The 15679-nt window shown below is 40.1% G+C and overlaps 1 protein-coding gene across 1 annotated transcript; it reads right to left on the bottom strand.

Annotated features, from left to right (window-relative positions):
* Nucleotides 1-255: 255 nt before the first annotated feature.
* On the bottom strand, nt 256-14699 carry CCZ1 (CCZ1 homolog, vacuolar protein trafficking and biogenesis associated). Its single transcript, XM_065644677.1, has 15 exons — nt 14496-14699; nt 12912-13009; nt 12696-12789; nt 12524-12598; nt 11511-11558; nt 10796-10879; nt 8700-8875; nt 8009-8090; nt 7354-7415; nt 6338-6449; nt 5687-5720; nt 5217-5334; nt 2850-3008; nt 1620-1747; nt 256-565 (listed from the first exon to the last, which is right to left on the bottom strand). Exons 1-15 carry the CDS (start codon nt 14595-14597, stop codon nt 510-512), a joined length of 1428 nt encoding a protein of 475 aa, XP_065500749.1. The 5' UTR covers nt 14598-14699; the 3' UTR covers nt 256-509.
* Nucleotides 14700-15679: the final 980 nt, after the last annotated feature.

Below are 15679 nucleotides of genomic sequence, written 5' to 3'. Positions count from 1 at the left end.
AAAACATGGTTTACTTGACTGATATACCGCATAAAAACAAGTATGTAAGGATTTGACAAAGAACGTAAGTCAGGCTGAAACAGCAGCTGCAAACAGCAGGTCAACCTGGAAAGGTATTTGTTCAAGGGTCTTTTGTAACTGGTCTAGTTTTACACTGTAGAAAAATAACAGAACATCACACGATGATGCAAATGAACACAGGAAGACAAAGATGCCCTTAAAAGTGTAACAATTATTAATTTTATTTTCCAGGAAAATATTCACATAACGATATCAGAATGGAATGGTACAGATGAATTCAGACTGGTTTTTAATTATTTTGCACATAAACATTTTAAAATCTAAAAATTTTATGGTCAGAGTTTACAGATTTTAGTAGAAATTTTGATTCTTACAAAGCAAGTATTGCTTTACTATTGTCATTATTCCAGTCAATAATATGACTAATAACTTTTCATGTTGAACAAGTATCTGACATTGACATCTTCAATAAATCAGCCCTTTGCAAATCAATCCAAGAAGAAAATATTATTAAACTGTGTTGCACAAAGTTTCTTCACTTCTTCTGTAAAAAAAAAAAAAAAAAAAGTTATTTCAGTATGATATTTTATAAGAACCTCTGCAAGAAAAGCCCTGGGGATCATCAATAAGACTATAATTAAAGTAAACCAGAAAAAAAGCCTTGGAGTTTCTAATGTAGAAATACACTTAATTTTATTCTGTCTTCAGTAAGAGAAAGTCAACTCAAGTCTGACGTTTCCCACTGTCTGAAAGATGAGTTGCATTCTAAGTGCTGAAGTGACCCCTCTTCAAGGGAAGGAGGGATAAGTGTAGCCTGTAACAATAAATCAAGTCAGCAAAACTGTGGCTTTGTGCTGTTTGGCAAACACCACTTTGAGGGAAGCAGAACTTCCTAAGTTTATCAGGCACAGAAACACTCATTTACTGTTTCTGTATGGCAGGTTTGACCCTGAAAGACAAATCGAAACCATTGTAAAGTTATGCAACTCATTCCCCTCTCTAAAATTTAGGTAGCTAGGCTTTGGTCTTGGAATAGTATTCTTTCCCATCATCTAAGTGAGCACATTGCATCCTATTAAAACAGAGAGCCCTAAAATTGCTGCAAGTAAGACTCAAACTGCCATTTCTGTTAGTCTGTTTAAAAGCTTATTGCATTTTAATGTTAATCTGTACTCTTAGCCATAGTAAATAATTCTCAAAACAGCATTAGAAACAATGGAACAAAGGAATGAGGATCACTGACAGGACAGACATTATGTATAAGTAACCTACTCATGGATCATTGACAAATAAAAACCTAACTCAGATGTAAATATGTTCAACCGTCACCTGTAATACACTTCATTAATTACTCCTAAATTAAGCTCTCTGTTATTTGAAGGAGGAAGAATGACTGATTAATAATTTAGAATGCCTGCTGAATATTTATGCTGTTCTTTCACAGCTGGTAGAAGGCAGACTAAAACCTAATGCAAACTTACCTGGTCTATCATAGATCAATCCCTCTCTAGATTTCTTGAGAGATGGATTTTATTACTTCTCCAGGGACATACATTTAGTAGTAACTGTATTTAAAGGTAATAAAAAGCAATCCTTACCATTCACTTCGATCAGATTTGCATTTTTTTGATTCAAAATAACATACAGTTCTCGCTGGTCAGACTTTTTCCCAACTACCCAGTAATCACTCATTGCCTTCACAATAATTTCCTCATCTTCATCAGCTCTGAAAGAGATTTTTTAGAGAGTAAAGAAGGTGGCAGCAAGTTTATCTTCAACAACTTTATTTATAATCATTAGGACAGCTTAATGTCATAAATTGTTGTGGCTGTGCAGCAGATAGAGACTCCTAATACTAATTAGGCATAATTCGGCCATCCAGGATGAAGGCTTCATAAATGGCTGCTTAGGACAGTGACATCCCCAGATGAGTAAATCATTGATTTGTCCATCAGCCAAACGCCCCAGTGCTCTGAGGAAAGGACCCACCCCTCCCCACTGCTCAGGACATGCTTCAGAGAATTCTGATGTGCTACACAGTGACCAATTAATGAAGGCTGTGGATGGTATGGTGATACTAAGCTTTCACATATGGAAATTGTTAAACCTAGAACTAAACCATGCTCAGCAACTGGATATATTACATAAAGCTGTCACTAACCCAGTACTTCCACAATATAATGAAATATTCTTTTTTCACTTATAGAAAAATGAAAACCTTGGCCTTAAGCAGTGGAAAAGTTGCTAGTCGCTAATTAGAGTTCCAGACAATCATTCAGCATTTTCATGTTCTTTATTAATTTTTATAGTGACAGAGGGTCTCCCACTTTGAAGCATGATACCCATTGACAAGAAGCCAGTTATCTTCTCTGTCAGCAGTACTGTAGTAACTTCAACATTTGCATTTCATCTACTGTCTGATCTGTAAAGGCAGCCAGCTGTTTCAGAGGAGGGTATAATACAGGCAGAAGCAGGTTTCCCTGTCCTTCATACTACTGATGCAGAGATCAGACAGACAAGTGCAAAACCACTACACTTCATGTCCCTTCTAAGTTTTTTACAGGTACTCCGAAGCTTCAAATAGATATTTTCTTGGATAGAGGCCCTGGCCCTTCTTTAAATTATTTTTTAAAAGGACAACAGAAGTTTTGTTTAAGACAGACTACTTCTAAACCAACACAAAATACCAAAGGTGACCCATGTTACACCATTTATCACACAGAGCTATGAATAGCCATCCATGAACAAAACGACATGAAAGCTTGAAAAGATTTGAAAAGATCTACCTGACAGAAGGAGTTACAGACTATTTAATAGTTAAGCATTACCTGGAGAAGTCACTGTTGATGTCACCGAGAATCTTCATGAGGTCAGGGTGAACGGATGCAAGTGATACACTGGGTGTTTTCCTCATGTGAATGGTACTTTTCTCTGCCAGGTTCATGTGATTGAAATAGATAAACTTAAACTGAGGCTCCTTCTCAGCCCTAGGAAGATTTTTTTAAAAAAAATGCGACTTGTGAATACTGACAAGTTCTATAAGCACAGGCTTCACAGAGAACAGGTAATAGCCATGCAAAGCTTACTCAGACATGCTGAAGTTATCTTACCATTGAAGAGACCAAGTATAATACATTAAGACTTGTGGCACGATGAAACTTCATTTTAACACTTAAAAAAAAAAAAAAGCAAGCCTGCAAAACTAACCAGTTTTTCCCCTTCTGCTGCTTAGTCTGCTAGTAAATAGACACAGGGGAGTCAAAGGCCTTGTCCCACTTCACAGTAGCAGTTTGCATTTTTCTAATGAGCTGGTTTTTCTCTGGCCCCATTTTGTTTCCTTGCTCCCCTGTGCCAGTCCAGTCTGGTTTGAATGGATCCCAGGTCTTTAATTTGATCCATAAGTAATCTTCCCCTCACGTCTTCATTATTTGTTACAATCAAAAGAAAGAATTCTTGCCCCCATCATTTGTGTGGGCCAATCAAGAGACTATTTTCAAACTCCTGCCTTGGCAGTCTCTTCCATTTCTTTTATTAAGTTAATACACGATCTGTCAGAGCTGTAGTTTTGGTAAAAGTCACAACAAATTCAGACTGGCAAAAACCTGCTCTAGCAACTGGTACTTCAGGCTATGTATTATTTAGTCAGGGAGATAACTGTGATGACACCACTCACCTTGGCAAACAACTAGATCCCCTTGCTCTGTGTCACCCAGATGCATCAGTGTCAAGAAACTGTATCGTGGTTTCAGGACACCACGGCATGAAACTTTAAAAGAGTTAAAGCTGCCAAAGCCAGTCCCGGATGACATTAAGAAACCCAAGTTTAATGATTTAGTAGTTTGGCACAATTTCAAGCATCTCCTGTTCTATACCCTGCGATTTTGCTGATTTGGCATGCTACCACTCAATAAGTTCACTCACACACCTATCTTTTGGTTTCATTCCTCTTTTGCTGTCATATGCGATGCTGTTCTGGCTTCCCCAACTAACAAATCTATCTAAAAATAGATACAATTTTATGGCAAGTCAGCTATAGTTCTAAAAGAAGCATATTTTTCCAAAGCACGAACATCCTTTTTCATTTTACTTTTTATTTTTTTGCCCCTCAAGTAGTTACCTTAGTCCTGCAAAATAGAAAAGAGTTTTTTCCTCACCTACTATACACGGCACCACTTCAAGAGGCAGTAATTCTTGAAAAGAGTACTCAAACTGTAAAACTTGCATTGTAACCAAATATCCCATTTCAAACTGTTAAACAAAAATTGTTCTGGTATCTAGACCTTCATTTTCCTTTTGGATTTGTAACAAGAGTGAAGAGTTACACACACTCCATCCAAGCTGTAAGTACCTGTGTCCAAGGCAATACTGAGAGCCAGTGGTGTCAGTGTCCACTTAATGTGAAAAATACCGGGTTTTTTTTAACATTATACACAATAGCAGGAAGTAAAAGCAGAAGTCAAAGGAAATCAGCACAAAGAAGGATGTTGGCACAAAGACCATGATATTTCTTGATTTTTTTTTTTTTTTCAAACTCAAATGTTCCACTAGCCCAAGGGCTATTTGTGAATATTATGAGATTCTATTTTCCTCAAGAAAAGTTAGAAAGTATGAACTGAAGTTAAGATTTTGCAGGACCTGCTTCTTCTCCAACATGAGACAGTGACAGAAGACTACCACTTCAGCTGGGATTTTTGCCATCTTTGCTATATTTGTAGAAATATATACATCTGTGGAACTCATCATCTCCACAGGTCAGCTAGTTTCAGTTCACATATGAAAAAACAAAACCTAGAAGTTTTACCTCTTGTATCTGAATAATCTGCTCACAGCTGGGTGATAAGGAGGCAGAATATCAAAACTAGTGAAGTTTATCTTGACATTTACATGATTTTTTCTGCAACAATTATGCACATAGAGGAAGAAGGTTTCGGCAGCCTTCAGCAGCCACACAATAAAACTTCATTCCTAAATAAATAATGTGTATGTTGTCACTCCAGGGAGACCTAAATATGCAACAACAGGCACTTTTGAAATGCTTAAGATGCAGGAAGGTAGATAAACATCATTGAGAGTACACAGTTAATGCAATGCTTTCAACATTTGGGCTCATGTTACCATTATTTAAGCAGTTCATTAAACCTACTTTCTAACCAACTAACGAGGGACTGCAGCAGGAACAGAAACGTGGTACAAACCCTGATATTCTCTTGTTGATGTTGTATTGTTCACATATGTCTGATGCTAACACGGTGAGCTGAGGCCCAACAATACTGTCCAGTTTACGGCAAAACTCCAGCGTAGGTGGAATTGAAGCTTGGTGGGAGGTAAAGAAAAGGAAGAGATAAGACTCTTTTCCCACAGTTGAAGGTAGTTTTTTAGTTTTCTTTAAACATCGGTGAGAGTCCTGGGACAATTTTCTGTCTTAATTATAACCTTACGGATGATTTTGAAAGTGCATGGCTAACTGTGGCAATATTTAGTCATTTTATTGCGCAAATTGAGTTACGTATACCACTGGAACAGAAATCAAAAGACTGATAAAAGCACTCATGAAGAACAAACTCAAATTAACATGAGTATTTTTCGAGAGTAAAACAAGTTGCATGTAATAGCATTTTGTACTAACTATGGCTTGGCCAAGTAAGTGATGCTAACAGGTACTTACCGTCGATCATAAAGCAGACAGCTGCACTCATGGCCTGGAACAAAAAAGTTAAAGCAAATAAAGCGTTTGCAGCAGGTTACCTCAACTACCTCAAAAATAAATGACAATACTTCAGTGAGGTCACACACAGGTAAAACAGTTAAATAAAAAAAAAAATCTAGTTTAAAGGTAGTACTTCAATGGGATAATCTCTTTGCAACCCTGCACAACACAGGATAGTTATGATTTTAAAATTCAGTCCAGTTAACAGTTTTTAACTTGTAGGGGAAAGGTAAAATTTGCTAAAACCAGATTTTTTGCAAGGAGAAATGTCTGCGAGCAACTTGCATTTCATTTAAATCGTTTGTTTGGTTTGTTTTATTGATTAATGGTACATAAAGCCAGGTATGAAACCACCTACAGTAACTGAAGGGTGGCATTTCATTTTAATAAAACAGCTGGTTGGTTTGGGGAGGGTGTAGGATGGGGGAAAAAGAAGATTCAGACTTTAAAAGCTTGTTGCTAGAAACACCAGAGTTTTCTGTCTCTTGCTTTAACCTGGACATATCAATGCATCTTTTTATACAATTCCTAAGTATTTCACATCATTGTCTTCTTTACTGTATATAGATTCCTAATTCTGTGGAATAATTGCAGAGAAAAATGTAATACCTTATAAACAATTAAATGAAGCTCTTCGTAAGTGTCATCAGTGTTAACAAATATTTTTGGGAAACGGCATTTTGCTTCTGGATCATTAAGATTTAAAGGTCCAGTAAGAAACCTATAAAATAATTCAATAGGTGCGTTGAATTCTTATATTTCAGTTTTTCCTCTTTAGCAGATGTTTTTGAAACTAGCAATTACTTGCATGCATGAATGTATTTGAATATGAGTTTTCAGCTATCTAGAGAGGTGTAGAGCCCTTTATATATAATCCAGCACTCTTACATTTCCAAGTATTATTTGCATATAAGCTCTAAAGAGTTACAGAATCAGAAAGCCAGAATGCTGCCAAGGAAATAAACTGTGCAGATCATCAAAGAAACAACAAAAAAACCTATTTCAACGTTCAAGTTGTGACTATCTTTAAAACCCCATTTTTTTTGTTGCTACTGGGCAAGCACTCTGCTTTCCAACAGACCCTTCACATGAGTTTTATGTAGAACAGGGTGTATTAGAAGCACATAAACTTGTGGGGGTGGAAACAGGGAGTATCTGCCAGTGCCGGGATCCCAAAAGAATACAATAAATCAGGCAAGAGGAATTACCGTGATTAAAGAAAGATGTCCAAACCCACAATTATTCAAAATAAAGTTGCCCAGCTGTTTAAGTACAGAATTCCCCACTGTGACATGCTCAATAGAGAGGAAAAATAAATAGATAAATCCCTAGATTAAATCCACACCTTTGTCTGAAGTGCCTGACTAAAAAGAAATGACCAGAGCACTTCCAGAATTTTTCATGCAGTGCATTAAGAACGGTGGGGAAGAAAAATAAATACGTGGTAATGTTAATGAAGCTGCTTCTCTTTTTTCCCAGAGGTCAAGTTTGACATTGCACAAACCACTGTGTGACCCTCTGGCATGAGCGGTGTGTGGAATATGTACTCAAAATACATGTACTCCTCCCAAACATTTTGCCCTCGAGGGAAAAAGCAGTAGATGGTGACAGTAAACAAGAGCTACCTGCCATAGTGCTGTAGATTTCCTGGCATTTCAGCACGTATTGGAGAATCTCTTCCTGCTAACTGAAGCAAAAAACAACACACACACGCAAAAATAGTTGAGAGGTCTTCAAACGGAAGCAAACCATTTGCAGACATTACCACTCATGAAGATCTATACTTGTGTAACATGAAGGAGGTAAAGCTAAAGTGTAAGAGGTGCTGATAGAACAGGGCATCCTGCTTTTGCATTTATTCATTTTAAAATTTAGCTTACAGAGCAATAACTAACTCCACGTGGTCTTACGGCACTCCACACTGCATCAGCCATTAGGCTGCAGTGATTCCTTTGCAGTACTGAGCAGTCACCAGGTACCAGCGTTCAGTAAATTTCCTATCAATATCCCATATTTAAATCATCAGCACAATTCATATTGTAAGCACGAGGTGCAAATACTACAGAGTTTAGGTAAAGTGCCCCAAAGGCAATAAATCTCAGAATTCCTAAACTAAAATTTAAGGGAGCAAGAGGGAAAGAGACCTATTCCTTTTTGCTATTTTAGCCCTTAGTGGTACCAGATAAACAGAAAGAAGAAAAAAACCCCAACCAAACACAAAAACTAAAAGCAATAACAACCTCCATCCCCACCCCCCCCAAAAAACACCAACTACCATACCTCAGGCTCCATGTGCCTTGGAAAGAGAGATGTCGTGAGATATTTGTACAAAATTCTCATGTCATCCTGTTCCAATCCACTCCTATAACATCAGGGAGGAAAAGAAACACAAGAGATGTTTGTGCTGCAGTTCAGATGCAACATTTTCCTCTAACCAAAACTCAGGCAAAGCACATAACAAACTAGGGTAGCAACAGTTCCATGTCTCAGTAGATTAAATCCCAGAACATTCATTTTTAATAAAATGTTAGTTTATTTGCTAAATAAAATCACATCTAAATTAGCTGTAAACCAGAAGAGAAATAGAAACAATATTTAAACACACAAAGATCAAGTTTTCTATTCTTAAGTCCATTTAAAAGTAGAACACTTCACAATCATTGCAGCTTTCTGATTCAGAACCACATAAAGAATAATCATTTAATTAACCTTCTCTACTAAAAGGTCCTACAGAGGAACTTGTGTATATGCACGAGGCTCTGTGCAATGGAAATGACAAGGACACTGGCTCCTCAGGCCAACCGGGAAGTAACCACTTGGTCCAGGTTAGAGATTTTAAAGTCAAAGACCAATACCTTTCTTACATACCACTCATCATACATGAAAATGAGAAAACCGAATGGTAACTCACTAATTCAGAAGCTTTGCTGTTATGGCACTTGTTAATAGGATGAGAAATTGAAGTACCTACCAGATAAGTTGGTCGTTGTAGAGAAATGCTGTATACTTGACTATGTTCAGGCTTTCTTCCATCCTATTAATAAATGACTGAATTTTCAAGTAAGTCATTTTATCCAGTGGAAAGAAGCTGATTCCACAAAACACATCCAGCAGATCACAAGACTGTAAATGCAGCGTCTGCAAGTACTAAGAAATAATGACAGTTGTTTTTTAGAACTCAGAAAGCTTCCAATGTGTAGATTTAAATGTCAAATTTGAGTCTAATCCCCAGTAATCTACACTAATAATCCAAAAAATCCCACAGACCCCTTCTAGTTCTGCTCATATGACATACTCCTTCATGTGGGGACAGACTTTTCATAGGACCTGTAGTGATAGGACAAGGGGTAATGGTTTTCAATGGAAAGAGGAGAGATTCAGACTAGATGTAAGGCAGAAATCTCAGTAATATTCAATTTCAGAACTCTCTAGAAATATTAGCTGCTAAATCCATTAGCTTCCAACGTGAAAAGCTGATTTCCATTATTCTCTCTTGATGGACTGTAAGTTTTACCAACAGATTTCAAATGCATTATCAAATGCTCTGCTCTGTGAAAGATGAGTTATCCAATGGCTCCCTCTACAGTCATTCCACATTACCACAAAAAACAAGAAGTAAAATGCAAATAGTCTGACAGATCTCTGCCACCGTTTATCATCGAAGTCTTTCCTTTCAGAGTTTCAGTGCAGTCCAAGCCTGCCAGCAACACGTAGCCAACTCCTTCAACAGGGTTATAACAGACCAAACTTTTTCAGCATTTCTAATTTCCCAGAGAAAAAGAGAAACAACTTTTCATTGGATTTCTTTCTGTTACACGAATCTATAGTAATCACTGCTTTATCTTCAGTAGGAACTTCAAAGAAAAACAATGTTTTAAAGATAAAAATCTACTACTTCCCTTTTTGCCATGCTCTATTTTTTAGTTTAGTCTAGACAGACGTATACACCAGCAAATCAAACAAGTCCTCCTTGTGCCAACGGCGTTCGTTCTGGAACCTACAATAGTCTTACAGAAAAAAAAAGCAAAAAACCCTCCTCAACCCACAAGCGAAGGCTGTCCTAAAATCAAACTGAACTGTACTTTTGTTTACCGTCCCAACGTTGTGTTATTTTAAAAACTTACTAAGAGAACAAAATTTTAAACACTAACATAGTGTCTACATCCCATCATTATCAGAGATATCAGTATTCACGTCTCTACCACAACAGAATTAACTGCTGACAGCAGTCCTCTGCTTCCTTCTGTGCAAACAAGAAAAATGGGGGCAGACAGACACTTGGTTGCCACCTTTTAAAGCTACTTGGTGAAACCTTTCGTGCAGGAACTCAACATTCTGCCAGACACGACTACTCAGTCCGTTACTTTATGTGAAGAATACCTGAATAATATTTGATTGATTTCTTGCTCAGAAATAGGGTTTGCTTTCCATCCTTCCACCAAAACATTTGATTTTAAAGATTGAAATTAAATTCTGAAGACTAGTTATAACCAAGGCAGTATTTCCTGAAACCTTATCAAGCATGACTACTAGTTCCACATGGGGGGCAGAGCAGGAGGAGGAAGTTAAAAATTACTACTATCCATTACTTCATAGTACTGCGGGACTTAAATCTGTGCATGCAGGTTGTGGAATCTCCTCTCTATCCCTAGATATTGTCAAGACTCCACCAGCCAAAGCCCTGCGCAGTCTAGTGTGAATTCAGCGTTACCCTCCAGATTCCTTCCAACCTGAATGATCCTGCGACAGTTACTCAAACAGGTCTGCACAGACTGTCATCACACTAACCCATTCAAATGTTAAAGCAGAATTTCCAAAGAATAACCATGATTCCATCAGAAAAAATATCCAAGAGCTAAGCTGTTCCATCAAGCCATAACCCTGCTTGGGGTTCAACTCCATTTAAAGAACCTACCACATCAGCGGGAAGCATTTGACAGAATTAATAACCAGACTTCTTGTGTTGCTACTACACCTTTTCCACTGCCTGTGTTTTATAGTTAAAGCTACTTAAAGATTTTTGCATTTTATTTCCACACTGTATGTGCCTGAAAAATAAGGTCTCACCCGATGGAAGAATTTCTCTAGTCTCTCCTTTAGAACTTTGACACCTCCGTCCTCCATGGCTTTCACGAACGTGCCATTGAAAAGCTAAGAGTTAAATGAAAAAAAAAACCCAACAAAATCAGTCAGTTGGGTAATAATTTACAATAATTTCTTATAACTTGGCCATGAATATAGCTAAATTACAATACAGCTCCTGTTTCTCAGTATTTGAACTCCACATAGATGAAATGTACTCCTCCTTTATTGAAAAAACCCCCTCAGATTTGCAGAGTCCAGGTATATATGGCAGTAGAGGCAGAATTAGATAGAAAAGGAAACTAAATTCTTTACTGGTAGATAAATTATTTATCTGTGTTACTTAAGTATCTGATGCTCTTGCTTCGTAAAAGCCAGACTGATGGCCTTTATCCAGTATTGTTTCAATATCTAATGCCATTAAAGTCAAATGCTTAGTAGTGTGACTGCCCACAGAAGAAGAAATCTGGACTTCACAGAAATTAGCTAATTGTAAAAATACGAGCCTTCTAATGAACCAGCACAGGTAACTGCAAAAGCTTTATTTTTCTCTTTTACCAACACCATTACAGCTGCTGTAAGAGAGCGGACAATAGTAATGAGACAAGAATGTCAAAGCAATGATGAGCTTGCACATCCCAATGGTACCACGAGGATCTCTTCCTCTGCCCACAAGTGGAGCCGTTAGTATTAACTCTACCTTGTACATGCTGTAGCACTGCTGCAGGACCGAACTGTAAACCTTGTCCTGCAGAAAACAGAGCAGGACATTAGTATAAGCAGAGGCAGAATGTCAAATATTTTGGGTGAGCTACACATAATGTATGTTTTCAAAGAGCCAGCAAACACACAAATTAGAGAAATCGATCTCTGAAAAGTTAAATAGCATTTTCAGTCAGCATCTAGAAATGTCTTTGTACTTTAAAAGTACAGTTTCAATAAAGGGGGAATCCCTTCCCCTTACATTTAATACCAAAAGCGCTTTATTAACTCATGCACAAGATACCAGTTACAAATACCTTTCCCTAAGGCCAGTGCTCAGTGAAAATGAATATATTTCTGACTAGATTTCTCTTCATCCAGGCCAAAGGAGGTGGGACACTATAGCAGTTTTTATTGGGCCAGATGAAAAAAGGACTATTTTCTTGTTTCTCTAGCAAAACAGGGTGCCTATTACACCAATCTTTTCCTCAGAACACGATGCGGAACAGAACTAATGCATGCTGCAATGAATGGTGGCACCATAAACAACCAGCTTTTTCAATATTGTGCCACCTGGCCAAATACCTTCCTGTATACAACTAAACTGACGTAATGGTACTGCAGTTTGGACAAGAAATCCCACAATAGTTATGCTAATAATCTGGAAAAACAAACAGCTCAAAGACTACTAGCAGTCTTAAGAAAGTAATAATATGCACACTTAAACTTAATAAAAATACATAAATTTAAAATCTCACAAGAACTTTACTAAACAAACAGATCCTAAGAAACAGTCACCTATTCCAAGCTAAAAGTCTCACAGCCGTAATTTCAGTGATGTTTACTGGGTGATCTCAAATGGCTTCTGGATAATTCTCTATCTTGCTCTCTTCTTTAAACTTTATTGAAAAGTACTTTGCCCTTTTTCCATTTATGGAGATAGATAAATAGATAGATATAAAGTCAATTTGGCAACAGTTAAAGAGGAATCAAACTAAGATATTTTATTACCAGTAATTCGTCTTCCTGATATTCATAGACTGGCTTTCCATCTTTGTGTTTTTCTATTATGGGATTCCGTACAACCTGGAAAGTGGAACAGGCTGCTATTAGACAATGCAGAATGCATTGAGAACATTGCGATATGATGTTTTAGAAATATGCATATCACATGCATAAGTACCATGACCATCCAGAAGTTTTCTTCGGGTTCATGGAAAAATTGTCTGTTCTTCTGTGTATGTAGGGATTTTGCAGGTTTTGTTGGACTAAAGGTCCTGGAAAGAAAACATATATGTAGACATAGATATTTATACACACAGACAGAAAACATATGACTGGGAAATGTAAAATAGAGGGTTTGTGCTAATACAAGGAGCTGTGCAATGAGACTTCATACCTTGTGAATTGTACTATAGCTTCACATAGTCCCACATTTCGAATTTTTTCATTCTTTTCTACTTCATTTGGGTGATAAAAGAGAATCTTCTTTTCTTCCTAAAATTTGAAAAAGAATCAAAGCAAATGCACTTTAACAGAACCAGAGCTAAAGAATAATAAGTTCGTTGTTTGCTTGTCTTTTTACTTTAATCCCTTAGTTTCCTAGGCAGAATTTTATCTTGTACCTAAATGGGCTTCTGTAAAATGGATAAAAGGTGCATTTAACCACACTTAAGCAGTCAGTCATCCCCGGATATCTCAAAATGCTTTATAAATTCCCAAGCTACTGAAATTAGAGGCCCTCGTCACTTCACTGCTAGTTCAAAGCAAGGCTGGCTTCAAAGCCAGATCAAAGCAAGGCGAGCTTCAAAGCCAGCTCAGATTGCTCAAGCCCTTGTCCAGTCAAGGTCTGAATATCTCCACAACCTTTCCAGGCCCCGCTCTGCTGTTTGACCACTCCACTGTGAAGAATTTTTTTTTTTTCCTATTCCATCAGAATTTCTCTTGCTGGAACTTATTCCATTACCTCTCAGCCTTTCGCTTCCAGAAGCAGCCAACTCCATCCTCTACAGCCACCCTTTAGGCAGGCGAAGACACCATCAGACCCACATCACGTTCATGCTGCACACACCCAGTTATCTAAGGCTCTCTGGTACATCAGGGACCGTGGCTCCTGACCGACTCGTGGGCCCTCCGCTGGGCCTGCTTCAGCTTGTCACCATCTGTCCTGCTCTGGGAAGCCCAGACGAGCACCGTGCCCACCAGCAGAGGGGAAGCCATCGCTTCACTTGACCTGCTGACACCTGCTCACTCGCACGGCCCGGGATGTTCTCCCTGCCGCGATGGAAAGCTGCCAATACACGTGCAACCTGTTGTTCACTCGGACTCCCCAGTCCTGTTTTGCAAAGCTGCTTCCTAACCAGTCAGGCCCTGGCATGTCACGGTGCTCGAGGTTATTTCGTCCCACACGCGACTGCGTTTGCCCTTGCTGAGCCTCGGGAGGCTTCCGCCAGCCCTGAACCCAGCGCATCAACAGCTGCCCCAGCGCGGGGTCACCCACGGACTGGGGACAGTGCACATTCTCATCACCCATGTCATTCACTAGCACATAAGTAGGCTGTTCTGCTCAAAACATATTAAAACTAAAGGTTATCACGCGAACCACACAACATGCTGTTATCTAACAACACAGACTACAGCTGCTCAGCCCAGCCCCTCATCTACAATATTTTATGTGCTGCTGTTGCAAACACCCTCGGTTACTGCTCGTTTTTAGTCCGAAGCACAGACAGATCTGGATGTGCGCGGCGGCACCGGAGACACCCGATACCGCAGCCCCAGGTGCTGCCCCCGTCCCTCCTCCCTCCTCCCGTCCCGCCCAGCGATGGCCGCTCCGCGCCGTGCCCGGGGATGCTCCGCTGCGGCCCAGGCCTCGGGGAGGGCCGGCAGAGCCGCCACAACCGCCCCGGAGCCGCCTGCGGCAAGCGAGGCCGGGCCGGAGCCGGAGCTCTGCCCGCACCCGGGACGCGCCACCCCCCGGTACCTCTCCCTCCTTGGGCCCCAGCTGGGGGTTGTAGATGAAGAAACTGAGCAGGGTCGGAGGGAGCTGTTTCTCCTGGCCGGCTCCCCCCGCCGCCGCCGCCATAGTGAGCGTGGAGCGGGCGCCTGGGGCCGGCGGCCGCCACACACCATGGGGGACAGCCCGGGCCTCCGCCGGCACCGGCACGCACGCTTCCGCCTTCCCCGCCCGCCCCGGAACAGCACAGCGCGGGACAGGAAGTGCTCCCGGGCCCGGCGGGGACCCGCGCTCCGCAGCGCCCCCCGCCGGCGGGGAGCGGAACGGCGGGGTCGGGGCTGCCCGGACCGGGGCAACCGGCTGCGGTCACTGCGCGGGGATGAGGGGGCTCGCAGGAGGTTGGGGAGCCCCGGAGATCCGGCCTTCCCTCAGCAAGAGGTTGTGTCTGGGCGGTGAGCGCTGCCGGAGCTTCCCGGCACAGCCCCTGCGGGGCCAAAGCGCCGTTTGTCCGCAACAGCCCTGTCTGAAGAGAAACTGCAGTTCGGTTCCCTGCTGATGCCGACAAAGCTGCCCGGCAAAAAAAAAAAAAAAGTAGAAACGCTTTATTTTTAGAGGTAAAATCCGAGATTTGAGATACGAGATCTGCAGGTTTGAACATGTTGAAGGAAATGTCATCCAGCATCACTTAGTGCAGGTAATCCTTTCTCCAGAAATAGATACTTATATTTATTTCGATTTTTTTTTTTTGTCTGGCACATTAAGGTAGTGGCATTTAACTAACTAAATACTCAAGAAGCTTTTCAGTTACTTTTCAATTCCAATTTTAATCAAAATTCAGTGTGAACTAAATTGTAAATAAAAGCAGCCACATGGTAAGAGATGTATCCCTTTGCTTCTCTATGGGAGTGTGAAGTTTAGGAATCCAAATAAACTGAAGTTACATAATTGCTTAAACAAACACCTCGGTAAGGTATAAAAGATGCAATTGAACATCTCGTTCCACCAGGTCATTTAGAAAAACGTACCACTAAGCTTTCTTGAAATTGTGCCAGATTAAATCTGAAATAAAACCGTATTTCTTGAGTTTTTCATTTTCACTTCTGTTATTATTTCGGTTCCTATCATCACTGTTAGTTTCTATTCACTTTCAGTGCTTGTAGTGTCATTGTGGATAGTCCTCATCAGCCTCAGCAACTGATGGCTTGAGAGCC

This window comes from Caloenas nicobarica, chromosome 14 (genome assembly GCF_036013445.1).
Source record: "Caloenas nicobarica isolate bCalNic1 chromosome 14, bCalNic1.hap1, whole genome shotgun sequence".
Lineage (NCBI taxonomy): Eukaryota > Metazoa > Chordata > Aves > Columbiformes > Columbidae > Caloenas > Caloenas nicobarica.
Note: the sequence above shows the minus strand (reverse complement) of the source record. Positions and strands in the feature narration are given on the sequence as shown.